Source organism: Saccopteryx bilineata, chromosome 6 (genome assembly GCF_036850765.1).
Source record: "Saccopteryx bilineata isolate mSacBil1 chromosome 6, mSacBil1_pri_phased_curated, whole genome shotgun sequence".
Taxonomy (NCBI): domain Eukaryota; kingdom Metazoa; phylum Chordata; class Mammalia; order Chiroptera; family Emballonuridae; genus Saccopteryx; species Saccopteryx bilineata.
In genome coordinates this window covers 28,580,410-28,603,013 of record NC_089495.1, presented here as the reverse complement: position 1 = coordinate 28,603,013, position 22,604 = coordinate 28,580,410, and the positions used below count along the sequence as shown (strand labels likewise).

Below are 22,604 nucleotides of genomic sequence, written 5' to 3'. Positions count from 1 at the left end.
AATAAACTGATCCAAGCCAAATTAAAAACAAAAATTCCTTAGAGATCAGCATGAATTCACAGAACAAAGACTACTAGCTTCCATAGGGTCTCTAAAGTCGTTTGGATTTTGTGGCCTTGAAATCTCAATTTTACTCCTGCTGGAAATCCAGAGTAATTCCCAGAGGATCAGGGGGTTAAGATTAGATTAGGTCTGTTCAAGAAACCATCCTCACTTTGGCATAAAAGAAGGAAATTCCTTTTAAAAAAAGAGCAGACAGCAATTTGCTCCTGTATCCCAGGTGAAATCTATCATTTTCCTTTCTCAAGTCTACCCAAAGTTATTTGAAACCTGTGAGAAACCCTGAAATGACCAGAGAACTTCTGTTTCAATATCTAAAGAATTCAAAGGCATAGAAAGCCTTCAGAAGTGGCCCAGCAGCGCAGAGGACAGCGGGAGGCAGGCGGCCCCAGACTAGAGTAGATAGTATGGGCCCTGGCCGGTTGGCTCAGCGGTAGAGCATCGGCCTGGCGTGCGGGGGACCCGGGTTCGATTCCCGGCCAGGGCACACAGGAGAAGCGCCCATTTGCTTCTCCACCCCCCCCCCCCCTTCCTCTCTGTCTCTCTCTTCCCCTCCCACAGCCAAGGCTCCATTGGAGCAAAGATGGCCCGGGCGCTGGGGATGGCTCCTTGGCCTCTGCCCCAGGCGCTAGAGTGGCTCTGGTCACGGCAGAGCGACACCCCGGAGGGGCAGAGCATTGCCCCCTGGTGGGCAGAGCGCCACCCCTGGTGGGCGTGCCGGGTGGATCCCGGTCGGGCGCATGCGGGAGTTTGTCTGACTGTCTCTCCCCGTTTCCAGCTTCAGAAAAATACAAAAAAAAAAAAAAAAAAAAGGTAGAGTAGATAGCATGCACAGCACCTGAACCCTGGCAGTGCAGCACGGCAGAATGCAAGAGAGAGAGTTGGTTTTACTGTTTCCTAGAGGGAAACAAACATTTGTCCATTTTTATGAACTTGTGCATGTGAATATGTTAGAAAGTATATTAACCATTTATTTTGACAGAAAATTCCAAATGAGCTGACAAGCTAATGATATAGCAGACAAACATGACTAGGAAATTTACTTACTCAGAAGAGTTGATAAAATAGATTATAAGAGACCCAATGCTTAGTACAAAGACAAGAATCCCCTGGAAAAGAAAAAGACAAGTGAACAAATCTATTTTATTAATATGAACATAGATGAATAAACAAATCAACAAGACTGTATTTTCTTTTCACCTTGCTTATATATGTGTAGCCATTTTTTTCATAATTCATTGATGTTAGTATTCATGCATTCATTTTTTATTTATTCTTTCAAGAAAAATTGATTGGATTTTTACTGGGTATTCAGTAAACATGTACTCACCCATTTTACTAACTTATTTTTAACTCTCACACACTTCATAATATTTTGTCCTTCCTGCTGCTCCTAAAGTTTCCTAATCTCAAGAGAAGTCCTATCACTTATTCACTCACTTATCAAACATTTACCAAGTGTTCAAAGTAAGTTATGTACTTTATTACATGCTAGAAAATGAAGACTACTGGATATGGACTTCGGAGTTGAATTGCCTGTGATATCATAGAAGAAAACAGTCCCAAACATGTCCATCTAAAAGATGGTCAGAATTTTGACAGGAGGGAAAGTGCTACAGTGAGGGGGGGGGAAAGAGCACTTTTAATCTGTTAATGCATCTGGTCTATAAAATAAATAGAGCTTGTAGAATATAATTAGAAAGTTATCCAACCAAAACCCTCAATGCATTTGGATGAAATCTTTCACAACCCCCTTGACTTTTCAGATCAACTTTAGGTAACTGAATATTCCTCCAGTTATTTCTAGTTTACAAACCATTTGTTTCTTTGATATGTTCAGTCTAGTGTCATTTTAATAATACTACTAATAAAAATGAAGTTATTTATAATTAAAACTTTATACTCTTTCAGCTCAGGTATTTCTGAGGCAGGTTACCTGTACTGAAAAAGAAGTAAGTTCTTCTCTGTTAACTATTTTTAGAGTTTTTATTCCTAATTGCCCAGTGACTAGGCTATCTACAGCCTCTGCAGAATTGTAGGTCAGTGTGGGGGAGAGAACAGAAAGGGAAGGTCAGAGCTGGAAATATTGAATTTGACTGGTCTTAGATCACTATGTTCTCACCCTGGGACTCTCTGAGCATGGGAGATGTCTGATGTTTACTTTCATGAGTTCTTTCATTGCTTTTTGGAGAACCTGATACAAGTCATTCAAGAACTATTTCTTTAGTACCTACTATGACCGAAGTATTATTCTGGTGTTTGGGATATATCTGGGAACAACCAAAACAAAGATCCCGACCTATATGGAGCTTAACTGCTGTGGTGTGTTAGAAGACACATGTCAGGAAAATAAAGGAGAACGAAGTAAAGGGGATCAGAAATGCAAGGGAGGCGGCAGAAGATTTGCAGTCTTGATAATAATTAAATGTTATGTGTGCCATTGAGGTTCCTGAGAACTAGTGTAAGCGTATCCTCTCACTGGTTGCTCACAAATCTTTTTTTTTTTTTTCAGGGACAGAGACTGAGTCAGAGAGAGGGATAGACAGGGACAGACAGGAATGGAGAGAGATGAGAAGCATCAATCATTAGTTTTTCATCGCAAGACCTTAATTGTTCACTGATTGCTTTCTCATACGTGCCTTGACCACGGGCCTTCAGCAGACTAACTCCTTGCTCGAGCCAGCAAACTTGGGTCCAAGCTGGTGAGCTTTTGCTCAAACCAGATAAGCCCATGCTCATGTTGGCGACCTCGGGGTCTCGAACCTGGGTCCTCTGCATCCCAGTCCGATGCTCTATCCACTGCGCCACCACCTGGTCAGGTGTCAAATCTTTTTTCAGTACCCCTCACATGCCCACATCCTGCTGGAATCCTTACCCTACAGGTTCCTTCTTGAGTGGGTAAGAGAAACTTTCACATGGGACATGCATATGGTCCATGGACCAGCTCAAGCATTCTTTGCCCCAGCCAACACTAGAAGGAAAGATTACCTTCAGTGTGGCAACTTCTCTGGCACAGAGCAGCTAGCTGGACTGTCCCTTATCACAGATGAGCCACATGTCAGTTCATTGTGTCCCCAAAGTTCCAAGAGATACAAATTGAAATTTCTGAGTGGTTCTCATAAGCTTCCTTCTTTAGGCTTGACATGAGAAGGTATACTCCCACACCTCTGACACAACAGAACTTGTTCCAAAAATCCTTTTCTATTTCCCAAGGACCTTAATTTACATGTGATTGGATAATATGATATGCTAAAATCTTCGACTGGGTTTCTTCTGACCACTTTATAAATAGCAGTGTTGCAGCTTATTTAAAACATGGGAGTTATTGGCATCTATTTTAATATCTATATTAATTGTTGATATATTGCTAAACTCAGGAAAAATGTTAGGAGTGAAGATATATATATCAACATATTGATAATTACTAAAACATAGTTTTCATGAAATTTTTTATTTACATATAAATCTTTTTTCTTTCTTAATACATTTCAAAGGTGATTCTTCACATATAAATAATATATTGACAGGCTTCCAGAAAAATGGTGGCAGGCTGTATGTTTACAATCCTCTAAGTCATTTAAATTAACAAAAAAATTTTAAAAAAATTAGTTTGATTAACAGTGAAAACAACACAAACTTTATGTCACAAACCTAAAGAACATTATCCAGAAATAATATATAGCAAGCAGCAAAACGAATACCAAACCAAAAGAGGGTACTGGGACCCAAAAACTTATGGACACTGTTCAGTGAGTCAGGTAGAAATGGGAGATGATTCTGAGAAGACCTCTTGGATTGAAGGGGCAGAACCTGGAAACACTGGCCATCTGGTGAAGATAGAGAGCTGTCTACCTGACAGATAGATCGAAGATAGAGCCCCAGAGCCAGAGGAACCTGAGGAGGTGTTCTGTAGCCAAGCATTTGCTGTGGAAGAACACACAACGCTTGTTTTCTCAGAAGCACCATGGAAAGAAGTCACAGAAAAACAAAGAATTTGAAACCTAATCCAGAGAGAGCCTCGTTTGCAGTTGCTGGCCACAGCATTATCCCCCAGAATTGTCTGTGTACGAAAATGCACAGTAAATTGAGGCTTTGATTTCCACAATGGGGCTTAAATCCCCCTGCTTAGTTGATGGATAGTAATGAGTGTCTTCAAGATACAAACAGCAGTCAATGCGGTTAACAGGGACACTGAATTCTCTAAATCTTCACTTACGAATATTAGCAGACAATAGAAAATTGACAGTTATATGGGAAGTGTAAGAAAACAGGAGGCTCAGGCAGAGAAAATAGATGAAATGACCTCCAATGAAAGAGTTAACATAGACTACATAATTAAACATTTTAAAATTGCAATTACTGTTCCTAGTGAGATTCTAAAACTCTGTGAAATAGTACTGGAAAGTTTGAAAGGCAAAAACAGGATATGGGGGCAACATAGATGTTGTAACTGCAAGAAGCTGCGCCCTAACACTGAAAGATCAACAAAAAGAGGTCAGGATTACCGACAGTAAGCCTGTTACAAGAGGTTTTCTTGGGAGTTGAAACTCAGACCTGAAAGGAGGGATCCTGGCTGGGTCGGTAATAGTACCTCTGAGGAGCTGCTGTGAGCCTGGCTCTGGCCGTGCAGGAAAAACACTAGAAATCCTTTTTTCAATAGTTTTTCAAGTACTGACTGGTACAGGAGTGCAAAGCCATTGAATAAGCGAAGCTGAAAAATACAGATGTAGAACACAGAAGGAGCAGCTTCCTTCCCCTCGCCTTGTACCCCATGTCAGTAGAGCCTAACGAGGAGCATAAGAGAGCTCACAAAAGAGACACAAATTGCTGAGCCCTGGCCTCACATCATAAAGCAGAGGACAGAGGGTGGATTTGGAGCAGAGAGTTAAGAGCTTAGTATTTAGTAGTTGGCCTTACGTGTTAGGAGACACTAAAACAACTCATACAAAGATTTTGGGAAATGGCATTGCAAGCCAAGAATTCTACATTCAACCAATTGTTCACTTGTGAGAGCAAGATAAAAACCATTTTTGTATATTCAAGGATTCAGAGAGTATACTACCCAAACTTTTCCTTGCAAATGAATATGACAAGTACTCAAGAAAATAACCCAGAAAGATAAAAGTGATGCCCAATGAAAGGTAAAAATAATGCAATTTTTACCCTAAAGCAAAAACTAAGAAAAAAATTTTAACAAGTGTATAATGCTAAAAACAATAGTAATCTAGAACTAAATGTCTGATTAGCTCAACAATTTCTGGAAGGAAAGAGGATGGTGTGACAAAGGTCTTGTGCTAAAAGAAGATATGGATATAAAACGTGCAGAGAGACAGAAAAATACAGAAAGGAAAGTTTGTTCTGAATTTGATTTGCCTAATATGTCTACACTATTGTATTAAGAATGGAATTATCCAAGTCAAAAATGCAAGAAAATAAGTAACAGTAATAAAATATAGCAAATCAAAAATGAAAACATCAGCTAATGGTTAGTGCTTATATACCCTGAATGATTTACACGCATTATCATATTATTTCCTTTTTTTTAAATTGAATTTATTGGGGTGACACTGGTTAATATGATTATATAGGTGCCCAGTTCTACAATACATCTTTGTACACCACATTGTGTGCTCATTTTCCCCTAGTCAAGTCTTTATCCATCACTATTTCCCCGATACCTTCCTCTCGCCCCCCCCCCCCCCAGCAATCACCACACTGCTGTCTGTGTCCGTGAGTTTTTTCTCCTTTCTTTTGTCCATAAATTTTCACTGCAATACTTTAAAAGAGATTATTCACATTATAAGAATTAAATCTGATTTAGAAAAAGTAACTTGCCCAACATTACACAGTAGGAAGTGGAGGAGCCAATGTTTGATCTCATGTCTCTCACAGTATATGATTCTGCCTCTCTAGTAAGATATGGAGGCTAGACTGAGATGGAATTTCCTTGTGTATCCAGTACCCATTCTCCCTTTTTCTTTCCTAATAGACATCCATTTGTGTGTGTATGTGTGTGTGTGTGTTTAAAATTTTAAATTAAATTCATTGGGGTGACATAGGTTAATAAAATTATACAGGTTTCAGGTGCACAATTCTATAATACATCATTTATATACTGCATTATGTGTCCATTACCCCAAGACACGTCTACCTTCTATTCCCGCTCTACCCCTCTTCAACTTCCCCACCCCCTTTCCTGCCTACAATCCCCACACTGTTGTTTGTGTCTGTAAGCTTTTTTTCTTTGCTTAATCCCTTCACCTATAATAAACCTAACCCCCATCTCCTCTGACAGCTATCAGTCTATTCTCCATTTTATAAGCCACTGATATTTGATATTCTATTATATAGCAAATTCAATATCTAAATACCATAAAGATCAATAAAACAGGTCACCATAAAGAGAATAATTCTGCTGGTGAATTATTAAATTATTAAAAATATAAAATATCTGTAGAAAATGAAAAATATTTGATAAAGCTGTAAAATCATAAATGGAAATTTTGACATGCAACTTTCTTTTTTTTTTTTTTTTTTTTACTTTTTTTTAATTTATTCATTTTTAGAGAGGAGAGAGAGAAGGAGAGAGAGAAGAGGGGAGGAGCTGGATGCATCAACTCCCGTATATGCCTTGACCGGGCAAGCCCAGGGCCTCGAACCGGCGACCTCAGCATTTCCAGGTCGACGCTTTATCCACTGTGCCACCACAGGTCAGGCAACATGCAACTTTCAATCAGTCATCAAATAATTAAGGATATGGAAAGCATATATAACATACTTAAGAGTGCATATGTGTCAAACAGATAATACTATGCATATTCTTTCAAAAGTCCATTAAGTAGTAATAAACATTGATCATGTACTAGTAGGCAACAAGCAATTTCCCCATAAATTCTACACATTAGAAGTCATAAAGGCAGTGATACTCTTGGTCCATATATTTTACCAAAGTAGAAAGGCAACCACTCTATCCTCAAGAAAATAAAAGCAGACCACATTCCTCTCAACAGTTTATGAATCAAACATGAAATTAAAATTTAAAACAATGTAAAGACGAATTAGGCATTAATAAAAATAAGATCATCACTTGCTAAAGCCTATGAGCTATGAAGTATTCTGAGGATTAAATTTTTTATAAATCAAAATTCAACAAAAAAAAAACTGGAAAGATTAGGTCAGCCCAGATCGCTGGCTGCGGGAGGACTGCGCACGCCTGGTGGGGCCTGGAACGGGGCATGCTCAGTGCAGTCCTGCGTCATTCACGCTGAGCAGCCAGACTAGCACAGCGGCCAGGGTCCTGAATACAGGGACCCTAGATTGACAAGGAATGTGACCGCAAATCCTTGGCAGAGCTGACTGAGCGATACCTCGGGAAGACTTCAGCTCATCATGTTTGGAGACCCAATATGACCATTTGGGAGGAAACAAAGCACTCAGGGACCTTCATGGCAGACGCAGGAAGCTGTGGAACGAAGCAGTTTGACAAGTACCATGCTGCTTCTGCAAAGGAACAGGCCACTATTGAACACAATTCCATCCGGCACTGAAAACTGTGAGCCTGGGACCCATCCTCTAGAGTGGCTCTTCCTACTAGGTCCCTGTGCCACTAGCAGACCAGTGTGGCCGCTTTCTCCTTTAAGGGGATGATGTCTGAGTGACAGAGCAGCACCTACAGATGGCGGTGCCTGAGCAGCCGTGGCAGGGGCTGCTGGAGGCTTTCTACAGCCAGGGCGAGTGATCAAGAGGCAATAGGACAAGATGTGCACAAGATAGCAGCATCTTGGCCAGCTACCTCTGGTGATTGAGGGAAGGGAGAGGTTTGAGAAGGAGCCCAGGACCCCACCAGAAACAGTGAACCACTGCCAGGGTGAAAAAAATAACCTGTGGCTCAAGGATGTTACTATTTAAAGGCAAGTTTTACCAGATGGAGCAGCATGTTTATTGCTTGTTAATCCTTTCTATGGGGGCTACAGCCAGCTCTCTCTGACCAATCTCAACTTGGGAATTTCTTCCAATACACTCAGGACTTGCCTCTTCCCCAAACTTGGGGTGAACCTTTGGATGATATAGAAAGAAGCAGATTTCGTGTCAAAAAAGACTTATTAGAAAATTCTCACCCTAAAGTGGTGGGGTTGTATGTGATATATTATCATTCATCAAAACTAACTGGATAAGAGAAAAAAGGAAATTGAACAAAAATGGGGAAAAAACAGAATACTGAAATTAAGAATAAGACATATTAATTATGCATATATATGCATATATACATATATATATATATATGTAGATCATAAGACTAATGAAATATATAAATTTTCAGCAAGGCAAAATGAGACCCAAAGAGAAGTAAATGCTCCATTGTGAGAGGAGAATGGTGCAAACCAAGAGGAAAAGAAAAAGTGTTCTTTCAAAGCAAAGGTGGAGTTTCATCTATGTAGCAGTTAAAGGGACCATCAAAACTGTATTCTCTTAGTGACTGTATTTTTGTTGTTGTTGTTTGTTTTTTAATGTGCTTTGGCTTTGAAAAACAAGGGTGATTGTTACTTTGTCATGTTCTAATCTCTAGAAGGATCTCTAGAAGGTATCTGGTTTTGAAAATAGTATTTTTTTCCCTTTGATTATTGGAATTTTCCTCCTGTTCCTTATATTCTGTTTTCCTTTTCCTCCTCCTTTTCCTTGTTCTCTTTTTTTTACCTTCCTCTCCTCCTCCTGTTCCTCTCCCATCCTTCTTTTTTTCTTCTTCTTCCACTGGGTGATTGGCTACGAATCCTCCCCCAAAGTATTAAGGACATTAATTAGTCTATAGAGTTTCTTAATTTGGTATCTTTGAGAGTTTTGATGTAGATATGGTGCCCTCATTGAAAATGTAAAGTGGGTGTTTCTTTTATTTTCTATGTCCTGGCAGTGTTGAATTATCATTAGAGAAATCTACTCATTGAAGATTTTTTAACTAGACCTTGAAATCATCTAGGACTCCCAGAGGAGGGGGGTGGAGGGGTGCTGGTGGGTGATGGTATGTATGTCTTTGACAACATCTTTATTTCTTCCAGATATTTGGTCTGTTTAAGCTTCTTCTTTTTTTATGGTCAGTCTTAGTAATTTATATTGTCCTAAGGAATCACCCAGTTTTCAAATTTAATTGCAAGCATATCTTTCAAATTTCTCTTCATCTGTACTTATATATATTCTCATTTTAATATCTTATTTCATATGCTTTTGTGCCTTTCCCCTCTTTTCCTTGTTTAGACTAGCTATGGGTTTCTCCATTTTACTCTTTGTTTCAAATAATCAGTTGTTTTATAATTCATTAATTTCTAACTATCTTTATTCTGCTTAGATTTAATTGTTTTTGTTTCTCTTTTTGAGATTGATACTTAATCCATTTGTTTTAATTATTTTTTATTTATCAAAATAAGTTTTTATTGTTATTTATTTAATCTAGATCCACTCTCATATTTTAGGTGAAAATGATATTTTGTGGTTTCATTATTTTTATGCTTTAAATATATCAAAATTATTATTTTGACTTTTCTGAGTAAAGACTCATTAAAGAAAGATTTTCTTTTTAATTTTAGCTGTAAGGTCTTTGTTTTGGGTTCTTTTATTCTGGATTTATTTATTATTTTTTATCTATTTATTACAATCTGTTTAGTTAATGTTGTCTGTCTGTCCTTCTTATGGTTTTTTTTTTGTTTGTTTTGTTTTGTTTTGTTTTTTTGTATTTTTTCTGAAGCTGGAAATGGGGAGAGACAGTCAGACAGACTCCCGCATGTGCCCGACCGGGATCCACCCGGCACGCCCACCAGGGGCGACGTTCTGCCCACCAGGGAGCGTTGCTCTGCCCCTCCCGGGCGTCGCTCTGCCGTGACCAGAGCCACTCTAGCGCCTGGGGCAGAGGCCAAGGAGCCATCCCCAGCGCCCGGGCCATCTTTGCTCCAATGGAGCCTTGGCTGTGGGAGGGGAAGAGAGAGACAGAAAGGAAGGAGGGGGGGATGGAGAAGCAAATGGGCGCTTCTCCTGTGTGCCCTGGCCAGGAATCGAACCTGGGTCCCCCGCACACCAGGCCGACGCTCTACCGCTGAGCCAACTGGCCAGGGCCTCGTATGTTTTATAGTTGGGATTCCTTGTGGCCTAATATATGATGAATTTTTACAAATAGTCCATAGACAATTATAAATTTAATTTCTGTTTTCAGCATGTGGAGTTTGACCATTTCAATCATCATTCTTATTAATTAAGTTACTGTGGTCTTCTTTAGATGATTATTTTTTTTCTGTCTACTTAGTATGTCCTGATATGAGATAACTGAACTAAAAGTTCCTATTAACTTTGTGTTTTTAATGTTTCTTTTTTATTTCTTGTATTTTTCATTTATTCATTATTGTTAAGTTACATTTTTGATGTGGTGATATTTGTGATGTCACATTTTAGATGAAGTTTGTTACATTTATCATTACAATGATTTTGTGTTGAATTATGTCTTCCCAAAAATATACATTGAAGTCCTAAGTAGCAGTACTTCAAAGAGTGATCTTGTTTAGAAATAGGGTCTTTACAGATGTATTTAGTTAAGGAAAGGTCATAGGATGAACTCTGATCCAATGTGATTGGTGTTCTCATAAAAAGGAGAAATTTGGTAGATGGTGGAAGTTTTCTTCTGCCTCACCCCAGTGACCTTTAATATATTATTGCTAATAGTATCCTCATCCAAACATGATTAGAGCATTTGAAGCAATCTTAACCAAGAAATCCTTGTTATAATCAGAAAGAATTACAAAATTCTTCTTTAACTGGTCATACTGACATGGAATTTGCATACTTTTAAAAAGAAGAGAAAGGAGAAATACTTTTCCAGTTGATTCCATTCCTGGCAGATTTTATCAAAGGAATATTACATATGTACTTCCAAATAAGTTTTAAAAATTAATTATATCTGAATTAAACAACATTAACTAGAAAAGAACAATGTTTTACCAATTACAAAAAATTAGAGGAAACTTAGATTGTATATGTCTACTTCTATCAAAGTGCCATCTGATGGCAGTATACCCTCAAATGACAGATTCCAACTTCTAATGTTTCAGATCAAACTATTCTAGTGAAATGATGATCAGTGTAATATTCATTTATAGGGCATCTGGTATTTCCAGACAATTGGATATAAAAATTTCCATGGCATAATCTTTTCTCTCAAGGAGCTCACAGTGCACTGGGGAGAGAGGCATATGCACAGATAATTTTAATAAGGGTTCAGTGTGTATTTTAGAGCCTTAGAGACAGACCCTTTGATTAATATGGATATAAGGTAAGATTTCCACAAAGAGATGATGTCTGGATTGAGTTTTAATATGTACCCAGATTAAAACACAAAATAAAATGATAAATATTATGAAAGGGCAAAAATGACTAGTTTGAATAAGGAAGAAAAGATGTTATTGGATTCAAAAGATGGGAAAAATAGTTGCACATTTCAGGCCAGATAATCCACTACACATCAATATTTCTTGAACATCTGCTATATGCCAGACATCCATACAAGGAGAACAAAATGTGTACAACCTTGGCCCTACTAAAGCTTTTCTTCTGGAGGATAAGCCAATGATAAATCTAAAATATAATGCCAAGCAATTATATTCAAACCAAAAAATAAAAGAGCAAATAAAACAATGGCTAAAGAAGGTAGACACAGAGATGGTCATTTGGAGGTAGTGATATTGTAATAAGGCCATCAGGGAACATTAGGTGATTACCTGCATAATAAAATTATATTGAGAGTTGGTGGAAGAGACCTTCAGAGTCTCAGATTACACCCACAGCATTCCTGGTTACAGTTTCAAGGAAGCCCCCTGCTGAGATCAGTTAACAAGACTATCACCTGTTAAGAAAACAAACAAATCAAGACTTCAAAGCTGCCCAAATCCGAAAGTGGATTAAAAATATTAGCTGATACCAACCCAAGAAGACCTAGAAATAACACAACTGAAAACTGGAGGCAGACAACACCAAGCCTAGACTCAACCAACTTTACAAATAAAACAAAAAAAAGAAGATGAGAAGACAAAGGAGTGCAATCCAAATGAAACCACAAAAGACACCTTCGAGAGATGAACTGAGTGATATGGAAATAATCAAACTTCCAGATGCGGAGTTCAAAATAATGATTGTAAGGATGCTTAGGGATCTTAGAACAACAATGGAGGGGCAGTTTGAAAACCTAAATAAAGAAATAGCAAGTATAAAAAAGAATCAGTTGGAGATGACAAACACAATATCAGAAATAAAGACCACAATGGAAGGAATTAAAAACAGGATAGATAGAGCAGAGGATCGAATCAGCGAGTTAGAGGACAACTGGAATGAAGGCATGAAAGCAGAGAAGAAAAGAGAAAAAAGACTCAAAAAGTCAGAGGAAACTCTTAGAGAGCTCTGTGACAACATGAAGAGAAATAACATCCGCATCATAGGGGTTCCTGAAGAAGAAGAAAAAGAACAAGGGATAGAGACTTTGTTCAATCATATCATAGCTGAAAACTTCCCTAAATTAATGCAAGAGAAACTCTCACAAATCCAAGAAGCACAGAGGACTCCATTAAAGAGAAACCCAAAGAAACCTACACCAAGACACATCATAATTAAAATACCAAAGCTAAGCGATAAAGAGAAAATATTAAAAGCTGCAAGAGAAAAAAAAGTTATCACCTACAAAGGAGCCCCCATAAGGATGACATCTGACTTCTCAATAGAAACACTTGAGGCCAGAAGGGAATGGCAAGAAATATTCAAAGTAATGCAGAACAAGAACCTACAACCAAGACTACTTTATCCAGCAAGGTTATCATTTAAAATCAAAGGAGAAATAAAAAGCTTCCCAGACAAAAAACAACTCAAGGAATTCATTACAACCAAACCAATGCTGCAGGAAATATTAAGGGGCCTGGTGTAAACAGATCAAAGTGGGAAAAGAATACAGAAAAAAAAAAAAAGGAATACACCTTTAAAGAAGAAAATGGCAATAAACAACTACATATCAATAATAACCTTAAATGGAAATGGATTAAATGATCCAATCAAAAGACATAGGGTAGCTGCGTGGATAAGAAAACAGGACCCATACATATGTTGTCTACAAGAGACACACCTTAGAACAAAAGACACACATAGATTGAAGGTAAAAGGATGGAAAAAAACGTTTCATGCAAACGGAAATGAAAAAAAAGCTGGGGTAGCAATACTTATATCAGACAAATTGGACTTTAAAACAAAGGATATAGTAAGAGATAAAGAAGGCCACTACATAATGATAAAGGGAGTAATCCAACAGGAAGATATAACTATTATAAATATCTATGCACCTAATATAGGAGCACCCAAATATATAAAACAGACTTTGATGGATTTAAAGGGCGAGATCAACAGCAATACTATAATAGTAGGGGATTTCAATATCCCACTAACATCACTAGATAGATCCTCAAGAAAGAAAATTAACAAAGAAACAGCAGACTTATTGGAAACACTAGATCAACTCAATTTAATAGATATCTTCAGAACCTTTCACCCTAAAGCAGCAGAATATACATTCTTTTCAAGTGCTCATGGTACATTCTCTAGGATAGACCACATGTTAGGGCACAAAAGTGCTCTCAACAAATTTAAGAAGACTGAAATCATATCAAGCACTTTCTTCGATCACAACGGCATGAAACTAGAAATGAATCACAGCAGAAAAGCTCAAAAATTCTCAAACACATGGAAACTAAATAGCAGGGTGTTAAATAATGAATGGATTAAGAATGAGATCAAAGAATAAATAAAAAAATTCCTAGAAACGAATGACAATGAGCATACAACAACTCAAAATTTATGGGACACAGTGAAAGCAGTGCTGAGAAGGAAGTTCATAGCACTACAGGCACACTTTCAGAAGCTAGAAAAAACTCAAATAAACAACTTAACCCTGCATCTAAAAGAATTAGAAAAAGAACAGCAAGTAAAGCCCAAATGTAGTAGAAGGAAGGAAATAATAAAGATCAGAGCAGAAATAAATGACATAGAGGCTAAAGAAACAATACAGAAGATCAATGAAACTAGGAGCTGGTTCTTTGAAAAGGTAAACAAGATTGATGAACCTTTAAGTAGACTCACCAAGAAAAAGAGAGAGAGGACTCAAATAAATAAAATTAGAAATGAGAGAGGAGAAATAACAACTGACACAACAGAAATACAAAATATTGTAAGAAAATACTATGAAGAACTGTATGCCAAAAAACTAGACAACCTAGATGAAATGGAAAAATTCCTTGAAACATACAATCTTCCAAAAATCAATCTGGAAGATCAGAAAACCTAAACAGACCGATTACAACAAAGGAGATCGAAACAGTTATCAAAAAACTCCCAACAAAGAAAAGTCCGGGGCCCGATGGCTTCACAATGGAATTCTACCAAATATTCAAAGAAGAACTAACTCCTATCTTTCTCAAACTATTTCAAAAAATTCAAGAGGAAGGAAGACTTCCAAGCTCCTTTTATGAGGCGAGCATAATTCTGATTCCAAAACCAGGCAAAGACAACACAAAGAAAGAAAATTATAGGCCAATATCTCTGATGAATATAGATGCTAAAATCCTCAACAAAATATTAGCAAACCGGATCCAACAATGTATGGAAAAAATCATACACCATGATCAAGTGGGATTTATTCTTGGGAGGCAAGGCTGGTACAATATTCGTAAATCAATCAATGTGATTCATCACATAAACAAAAAGAAGGAGAAAACCATATGATAATTTCAATAGATGCAGAAAAAGCATTTGATAAAATCCAGCACCCATTCATGATCAAAACTCTCAGCAAAGTGGGAATACAGGGAACATACCTCAACATGATAAAAGCCATCTATGAGAAACCCACAGCCAACATCATACTCAATGGGCAAAAATTAAAAGCAATACCCTTAAGATCAGGAACAAGGCAGGGGTGCCCCCTTTCACCACTATTATTTAACATAGTCCTGGAAGTCCTAGCCACAGCAATCAGACAAGAAGAAGAAATAAAAGGCATTCAAGTTGGAAAAGAAGAAGTAAAACTATCATTATTTGCAGATGATATGATATTTTATATAGAAAATCCTAAAGTCTCAGTCAAAAAACTACTGGACCTGATAAATAAATTCAGCAAAGTGGCAGGATATAAAATCAATACTCAGAAATCAGAAGCATTTTTATACACCAACAATGAACAGTCAGAAAGAGAAATTAAGGAAACAATCCCCTTCACAATTACAACCAAAAAAATAAAGTACCTAGGAGTAAACTTAACCAAGGAGACTAAAGACTTGTACTCGGAAAATTACAAAACATTGATAAAAGAAATCAAGGAAGATACAAACAAGTGGAAGCATATACCGTGCTCATGGTTAGGAAGAATAAACATCATTAAAATGTCTATATTACCCAAAGCAATCTATAAATTCAATGCAATACCAATTAAAATACCAATGACATACTTCAAAGATATAGAACACATATTCCAAAATTTTATATGGAACCAAAAGAGAACACGAATAGCCTCAACAATCTTAAAGAAGAAGAATAAAGTGGGAGGTATCACACTTCCTGATATCAAGTTATACTACAAGGCCGTTGTACTCAAAACAGCCTGGTACTGGCATAAGAACAGGCATATAGTTCAATGGAACAGAACAGAGAACTCAGAAATAAACCCACAGTTCTATGGACAACTGATATTTGACAAAGGAGGTAAGGAAATACAATGGAGTAAAGACAGCCTCTTTAACAAATGGTGTTGGGAAAATTGGACAGCTACCTGCAAAAAAATAAAACTAGATCACCAGCTTACACCACTCACAAAAATAAACTCAAAATGGATAAAAGACTTGAATGTAGGCCGTGAAACGATAAGCATCTTAGAAGAAAACATAGGCAGTAAGCTCTCGGACATCTCTCGGAGCAATATATTTGCTGATTTATCTCCACGGGGAAGTGAAATAAAAGACAGGATAAACAAATGGGACTTTATCAAACTAAAAAGATTTTGCACAGCTAAAGACAACAAGAACAGAATAAAAAGACAAACTACACAATGGGAGAACATATTTGACATTGCGTCTGATAAGGGGTTAATAACCAAAATTTATAAAGAACTTGTAAAACTCAACACCAGGAAGACAAACAACCCAATCCAAAAATGGGCAAAAGAGATGAATAGACACTTCTCCAAAGAGGACATACAGATGGCCAATAGGCATATGAAAAAATGCTCAACATCACTAATCATTAGAGAAATGCAAATTAAAACCACAATGAGATATCACCTCACACCAGTCAGAATGGCGCTTATCAACAAAACAGCACAGAACAAGTGCTGGCGAGGATGTGGAGAAAAGGGAACCCTCCTCCACTGCTGGTGGGAATGCAGACTGGTGCAGCCACTGTGGAAAACAGTATGGAGATTCCTCAAAAAACTGAAAATCGAACTGCCTTTTGACCCACTTTTAGGAATATACCCCAAGGACACCATAGAACGGCTCGAAAAGGAGAAATGTACCCGCATGTTTGTGGCAGCATTGTTCACAATAGCGAAGATCTGGAAATAGTCCAAGTGTCCGTCAGAGGACGAGTGGATTAAAAAGCTTTGGTACATATATATTATGGAATACTACTCAGCCATAAGAAATGATGACATCGGATCATTTACAATAACATGGATGGACCTTGACAACATTATATGGAGTGAAATAAGTAAATCAGAAAAAAAAATAAGATGAATCCATACATAGAAGGGACATAAAAATGAGACTCAGAGACATGAACAAGAATGTGATGGCAACAGGGGAGGGGGGTTGGGGGCGGGGGGATGGGGTGAAGAAGGAGAGAGGGGTTAGGGGAGGGGAGGGGCACAAAGAAAACCAGATAGAAGGTGACAGAAGACAATTTATCTTTGGGGGAGGGGTATACAGCACAATCAAATGTCAAAATAATCTAGAGATATTTTCTCTCAACATATGTACCCTGATTTATCAATGTCACTGCATTAAATTTAATAAAAAAAAAAAAAAAAGGAAGGAAGGGCCCAGAGCCATGAAGTGTGAAATAGTAAAGGCTTTATTGAATACAGAGCACACATCCCGCCAGGCAAGGTTCCCTGGCCCCGAGCTAAGATGGAGGCCAAGGAAATTACAAGGATTAAACCACATGGGAGATATTTAAAGGGCCCCTCTAAGGAAGTTGAGCTAATATGACATGGTGAAATCTCACTGTCTGGCAGATGGTAGCTTTTTTCCAAAGGGTTCCTGCAAAGTTTCTTTTGGCGCACTTGGTTGTGGGCGGTCCTAGCCAAAGTTCACGGGTCTGGGTTCCCCACGTGACCATTCCCCATTATCCACCAACCTTACAACCTGTACATGGATGTTCATAGTAGTTTTATTTGTACTCTCCCCAAAGAGGGAACGACACAGATACCCTTCACTTCTGAGTAAACTGTAATATATCCATATCATGGAATACAACTTATCAATTAAAAGGAACAAATTACTAATACATGCAACAACTCCAATAAAAAAATTATATTGATATATATTGACTATAACCATGCTCATGACCAAAGTTAGCAAGGTAACAATGAAAACGTACTTACCAACACTTGACCCACAAAAGTCTGTGCTGAAAGTAACATTTCTATTTGATCATGAAATACTCCGTGGACGTGGAGAGCTTGTTTAAGATGTTTACTACTGACCTTCTTTGGCAAGATTAGTTTCTATAAGCATAAAAAGGAATTGAGTGTGAGTTGGACCTCAAAGAAAGTACTCTGTTAATATATACATTCTCCTGCTATGGTATCTGCCAGAAATTACCCCACCTAGTCCAACCCAGGGAACCTTGAAGTCATTTATTCAGTATTTCATGAAATGCATTTTACTGACTTTGTATTTTACTGGTGGTGTGCCCAGATTTTAACGCTGTATTCTGTAGTCTTCATCATACTTGTCTCACACACTCTTGGTTTCAGACCCTTCAAACTGACATTATTGTAATGATCAGGGCTGGGAGTACCATGCTTCTTTTGCTCTGGGAACAAGTGTATTATCCTTTTCCATCAAGATACATGGACAAAGAAAAAAGATTACAAATTGATTTTTTTTAGGTGATTACTTAAATATCTGCTGTTTTGAGAGAAAAAGAAAGAAAGCTTTAGGAATCTTATGTTGCTTTTAGTCCTCATCTAGTAACATATTCTGCTGAAATTATAATCCTTCTTTACATTTTCAAAATGCCTTTACTTATTATATTTGGCTTTTATAGTAATCCAATGATGTAGGCCAAGTATGATTAAATTCATTTTATAGTGATAAGGAAACCAAGGTATAGAGAAATTAAATGACTTGCCCATAAGCAAGCCATCAGGAAAAGCTAGAGTCTAACTAGCCTCTGTGTCTGTTGATGGTCTTGAACTATGACTGAGAAAGACACAAGCAAATCAGGACTGATCACACTATGCTGACGGGACCCTCTGACTCTTAGAATAAGTTCATTTTATGTGGGGCCAAGGTTTTGAAATGACTTAATTTTCTATACATATTTTCTGGGTGGTAGGAAGAGAAGTCTCAACAAATGACTATTGAATAGAGTTCATATCTTGATCAAGGATTTGCCCTCTAAAACCTATGATTCATCATGTGCATTCCTATGATGTTTGAGAATTTATTTAATAAAACATATTCAATATGACATTAATGTAGAACACTCATTTGAATTTCATTATAAAATTGGAGGTGCCTTCTGTGGAAAAATAAAATGGTCCAAAGATATAATAAAATTATTCTTACTAATGTAGTGAATCTTCTAAAAATGCACATTTAAAAAGAAAAATTGGAGTGACGTCACGGAAATGGCGCCGTGAGAAGCGCGTCCGACAGCTCTCCCCTAAATCACAACAAATTTATCAACTAGAAACAGAAAAATTTATCCTTGGAGCATTCCAGAGTTCCACACAGACTGAGAGCAAAAGGACTGTTGTCACTTGAATCTGAGAGACGAGGGTGTGGAGGAAGCTACCGCAGCAGCGACGCTCATTCAAGCCGCGAGGGAGTGCGCCTGCGGTGAGTCAGCCCATATACTTGGGAACCGCGAGCCGCCATGAGCGACCCACGCGAGCCGACACCGCGAGCCGCCGCGCGCGCACCCGGTCCGGTTGAGCACCGCTGATGTTCCCAGCGGCCCGCACACTGCGAGTGGGGGTCGCCGGCCACCGGTGCCCGGAGCGCCCCATTCGCACGCGTGCCTTGGGCATTCCACGCGCCCAGGGCGCCCTACTGGCCCGCACACCCAGGGGGCTCCATTATCCTGCGCCTGGTGCGGTCCAGCCACCAGCGGCGGGGTGAGCGGGAGAGGCTTGGGAGATTCTCTCCGTGGGCGGGGCACCTCACCCAGCCATTCAAGCTAACAATCAAGCGTTGGGGGAGGGGCGTGCGCAGGCAGCCTAAAATACCTTCGGAAACACAGCTGCGACCCAATCACTGAAATTAGCTTAACCCATAAAATCTGCGCACCCTCGGTTCTAATTGATAAGATCTCTCTCAGTTCAGCGATCCAAGACAAGAGGCGTGATATTTTTTAGTGCCTCTCACTAAAGGGGCGGGGGCAACTTCTGATTGATAGAGCCTCCATATTCAGGGATAAACGCTAACAAGAAGGACTTGGCAGATAATAAGGTCTATACTACACTAGTCGTAAGCAGAGACTAGTGCCTCTTCTTCCCTGCAAAAACAGGCTACAAAGTGTGGAAAGCCTGGGTTGAGAGGTCCAACTAAATGATAGGCGCTGAACAGCCACCTTGACAACAATTGACTCCCACCCCCGCCTGATTACACTGGAGGCCCTGACTCTAAGAGCCTTTCCCAAAGCCTTGCACTGAGTGGGGATAGAGTGGGGATTTCCCAGCTCTTTGAGCCTCTTACTCCCCAGGCAGAAGCAGTTGCAGCCTTATAGCTGGATCACCAGGCTGCTAATTCAGAAAGGGGGGACTAGGAGAGAGAATCCAGGAAAGCAAACTCTCTCATCATTGGACCCTGCAAACGCCAACAAGCCTTTACTTCCAGCAAGACTAAAGCCAATTATATGACATTGCCATAGAATCCCATCAACTGCAAATCCCTACCTAAGAGTGACACAGGGGCAGAGCCTGGGGTACAGAGTCACCGACTAGGAAGAGGGAGAGAAAAGAAAAAGGAAGAAGTTAACCTCTCAAAATCAAGAAAAACCCACAGACTTTACAATTTGATCCACTAATTTTTTTTGTTGTTGTTGTTGTTGTTGTTTGTTTCTTCTATCTTTTTGCCTTTATTTCCTCCACCTCGGTCCTTCTATTCTCTGCCCATCTTATGCTTCCCCTTTCTTGAACCACACTACCCATGAGTGTTGCATTTTATTTTTCTTCTTTATCCTCACCCTCCTTTAAGGTTATACTCCAAAACACTTAACTCTCACTCTCTCCTCTTTTTTTTTTTTTTTTTTTGTCTTGCTTTATTTTGTTTTTTTCTCCTCCTATTTTATTTCTTCCTTCGTTTTTCTCTTTTTCTTATTTTTTCCTTTCTATTCGTTTTTTCTTTTCTCATTTTACTTTCCTCCCATATAATCCTCAATCATGAACAAATTAGTTAATTTGGGACTCAAGGCTTTTTTTTGGCTTTATTTCTCTTTTTTGCTTTTGTTTTTATTTCTTTTCTCTTGTTTGTTTATTTTTGTGGCATTTTGGTTCCTCCCAACCCAAGGTCTCCATTGTATTTAGTCTTCGCTCCACTTAATACAACAGATTTTTACTTATTATTTTTATTTTTTCTCCTTTATTATTCTTTTTTGGTCCTTTTTTCTGATTCTCTCTTATCCCTCTCATTATATCTCTTAGTTGACCATCACTTACAAGCAAATCATCTTATGCTTGTCTAAGATTTTCTTCCTTTTTTTTTTTTTTTTGCATTTAGTAGGTCCCTACTCCCTTTTTTTTGCCCCTTGAACTCTTCACCCCAAATCAGGCCCTCCATTATAGGCACGATATTTCCCTGAGGAGGGGAGAGGAGGGAAAGAGAAGAGAGAAAAAAAGGGGGAAATAATAAATTATTACTGTTTTTTTTTGTGGGGTGTTTTACCCTTTTTTTTTCTTTTAACTCTTTATTAATTCTAATTAGTGCTATCAATAAGACCACCCTCAGATGCCGATAAGAAAGAGGAAATCGAATATTATGGATACAAAAGAAAGAGAGGTAACACAAATAGATGTGGAAAAATCTATGGAGAAAAGACTTAACATATTGGAAGCCTTGGAGCTAAATGACAGAGAATTTAAAATAGAAATCTTAAAAATACTCAGAGATATACAAGAAAATACAGAAAGGCAATATAGGGAGATCAGAAAACAACTCAATGAACACAAAGAATATATTACCAAGGAAATTGAAACTATAAAAACAAATCAAACAGAAATGAAAAACTCAATTCACGAGCTGAAAAACGAGGTAACAAGCTTAGCTAACAGAACAGCCCAGATTGAAGATAGGATTAGTGAAATAGAAGACAAACAACTTGAGGCACAACAGAGAGAAGAAGAAAGAGACTCAAAAATAATAAAAAATGAGAAAGCCCTACAGGAATTGTCTGACTCCATCAGAAAGAATAACATAAGAATAATAGGTATATCAGAGGGAGAAGAGAAAGAAAATGAAATGGAGAATATACTCAAACAAATAATAGACGAGAACTTCCCAAGCCTGTGGAAGGAACTAAAGCCTCAAATTCAAGAAGCAACAGAACACCAAGTTTTCTTAACCCCAACAAACCCACTCCAAGGCACATCATAATAAAGATGACACAAACCAATGACAAAGAAAAAATTCTCAAGGCAGCCAGGGAAAAGAAGAGTACAACATATAAAGGAAGGCCTATTAGATTATCATCAGATTTCTCAGCAGAAACTCTACAAGCTAGAAGAGAGTGGACCCCAATATTTAAAGCCCTGAAAGAGAGGAACTTTCAGCCAAGAATACTATACCCATCAAAGCTATCCTTCAAGTATGAAGGAGATATAAAAACATTCACAAATACAGAAAAGATGAGAGAATTTATCAACAGAAAGCCCCCACTCCAGGAAATACGAAAGGGGGTTTTCCAACCAGATTCAAAGAACAAAAGAAAACAACACCACAAGTAACAGCTCCACCAAGAACACAATAAAACCAAACTTAAACTGTGACAACAAAGGAAAAAAAGGGGGGAGAGGATGGAGATTAACAGTAGCAAAGGATGATGAAGTGCAGAAATACTTATAAGATAGGGTACTACAATGAATATGGTAGGTACCCTTTTCATTACTTAATGGTAACCACCCTTAAAAAAACCACCACAAAAACACTTGACTTAAAAAAGGTAGCAACAGAGGAAAGAAGTATGGAACACAAACAAACAAAAACAAATGATAGAAAAACAAAAGAGAAGAATCAAACTAGATACAAAACTAACAGAAAGCA

The 22,604-nt window shown here is 38.2% G+C and overlaps 1 protein-coding gene across 1 annotated transcript in view; it reads right to left on the bottom strand.

The window, feature by feature from the left end:
* The window catches only part of KCNU1 (potassium calcium-activated channel subfamily U member 1), a 141,643-nt gene that overhangs the window by 112,803 nt on the left and 6,236 nt on the right, over positions 1–22,604 (bottom strand). Inside the window, exons 2-3 of the mRNA XM_066237500.1 lie at positions 17,720–17,842; positions 1,108–1,169 (exon numbers count right to left, since the gene is read on the bottom strand). Of these exons, the coding sequence (XP_066093597.1) occupies positions 1,108–1,169; positions 17,720–17,842 (185 nt within the window). The remainder of the gene's footprint in view (positions 1–1,107; positions 1,170–17,719; positions 17,843–22,604) is intronic.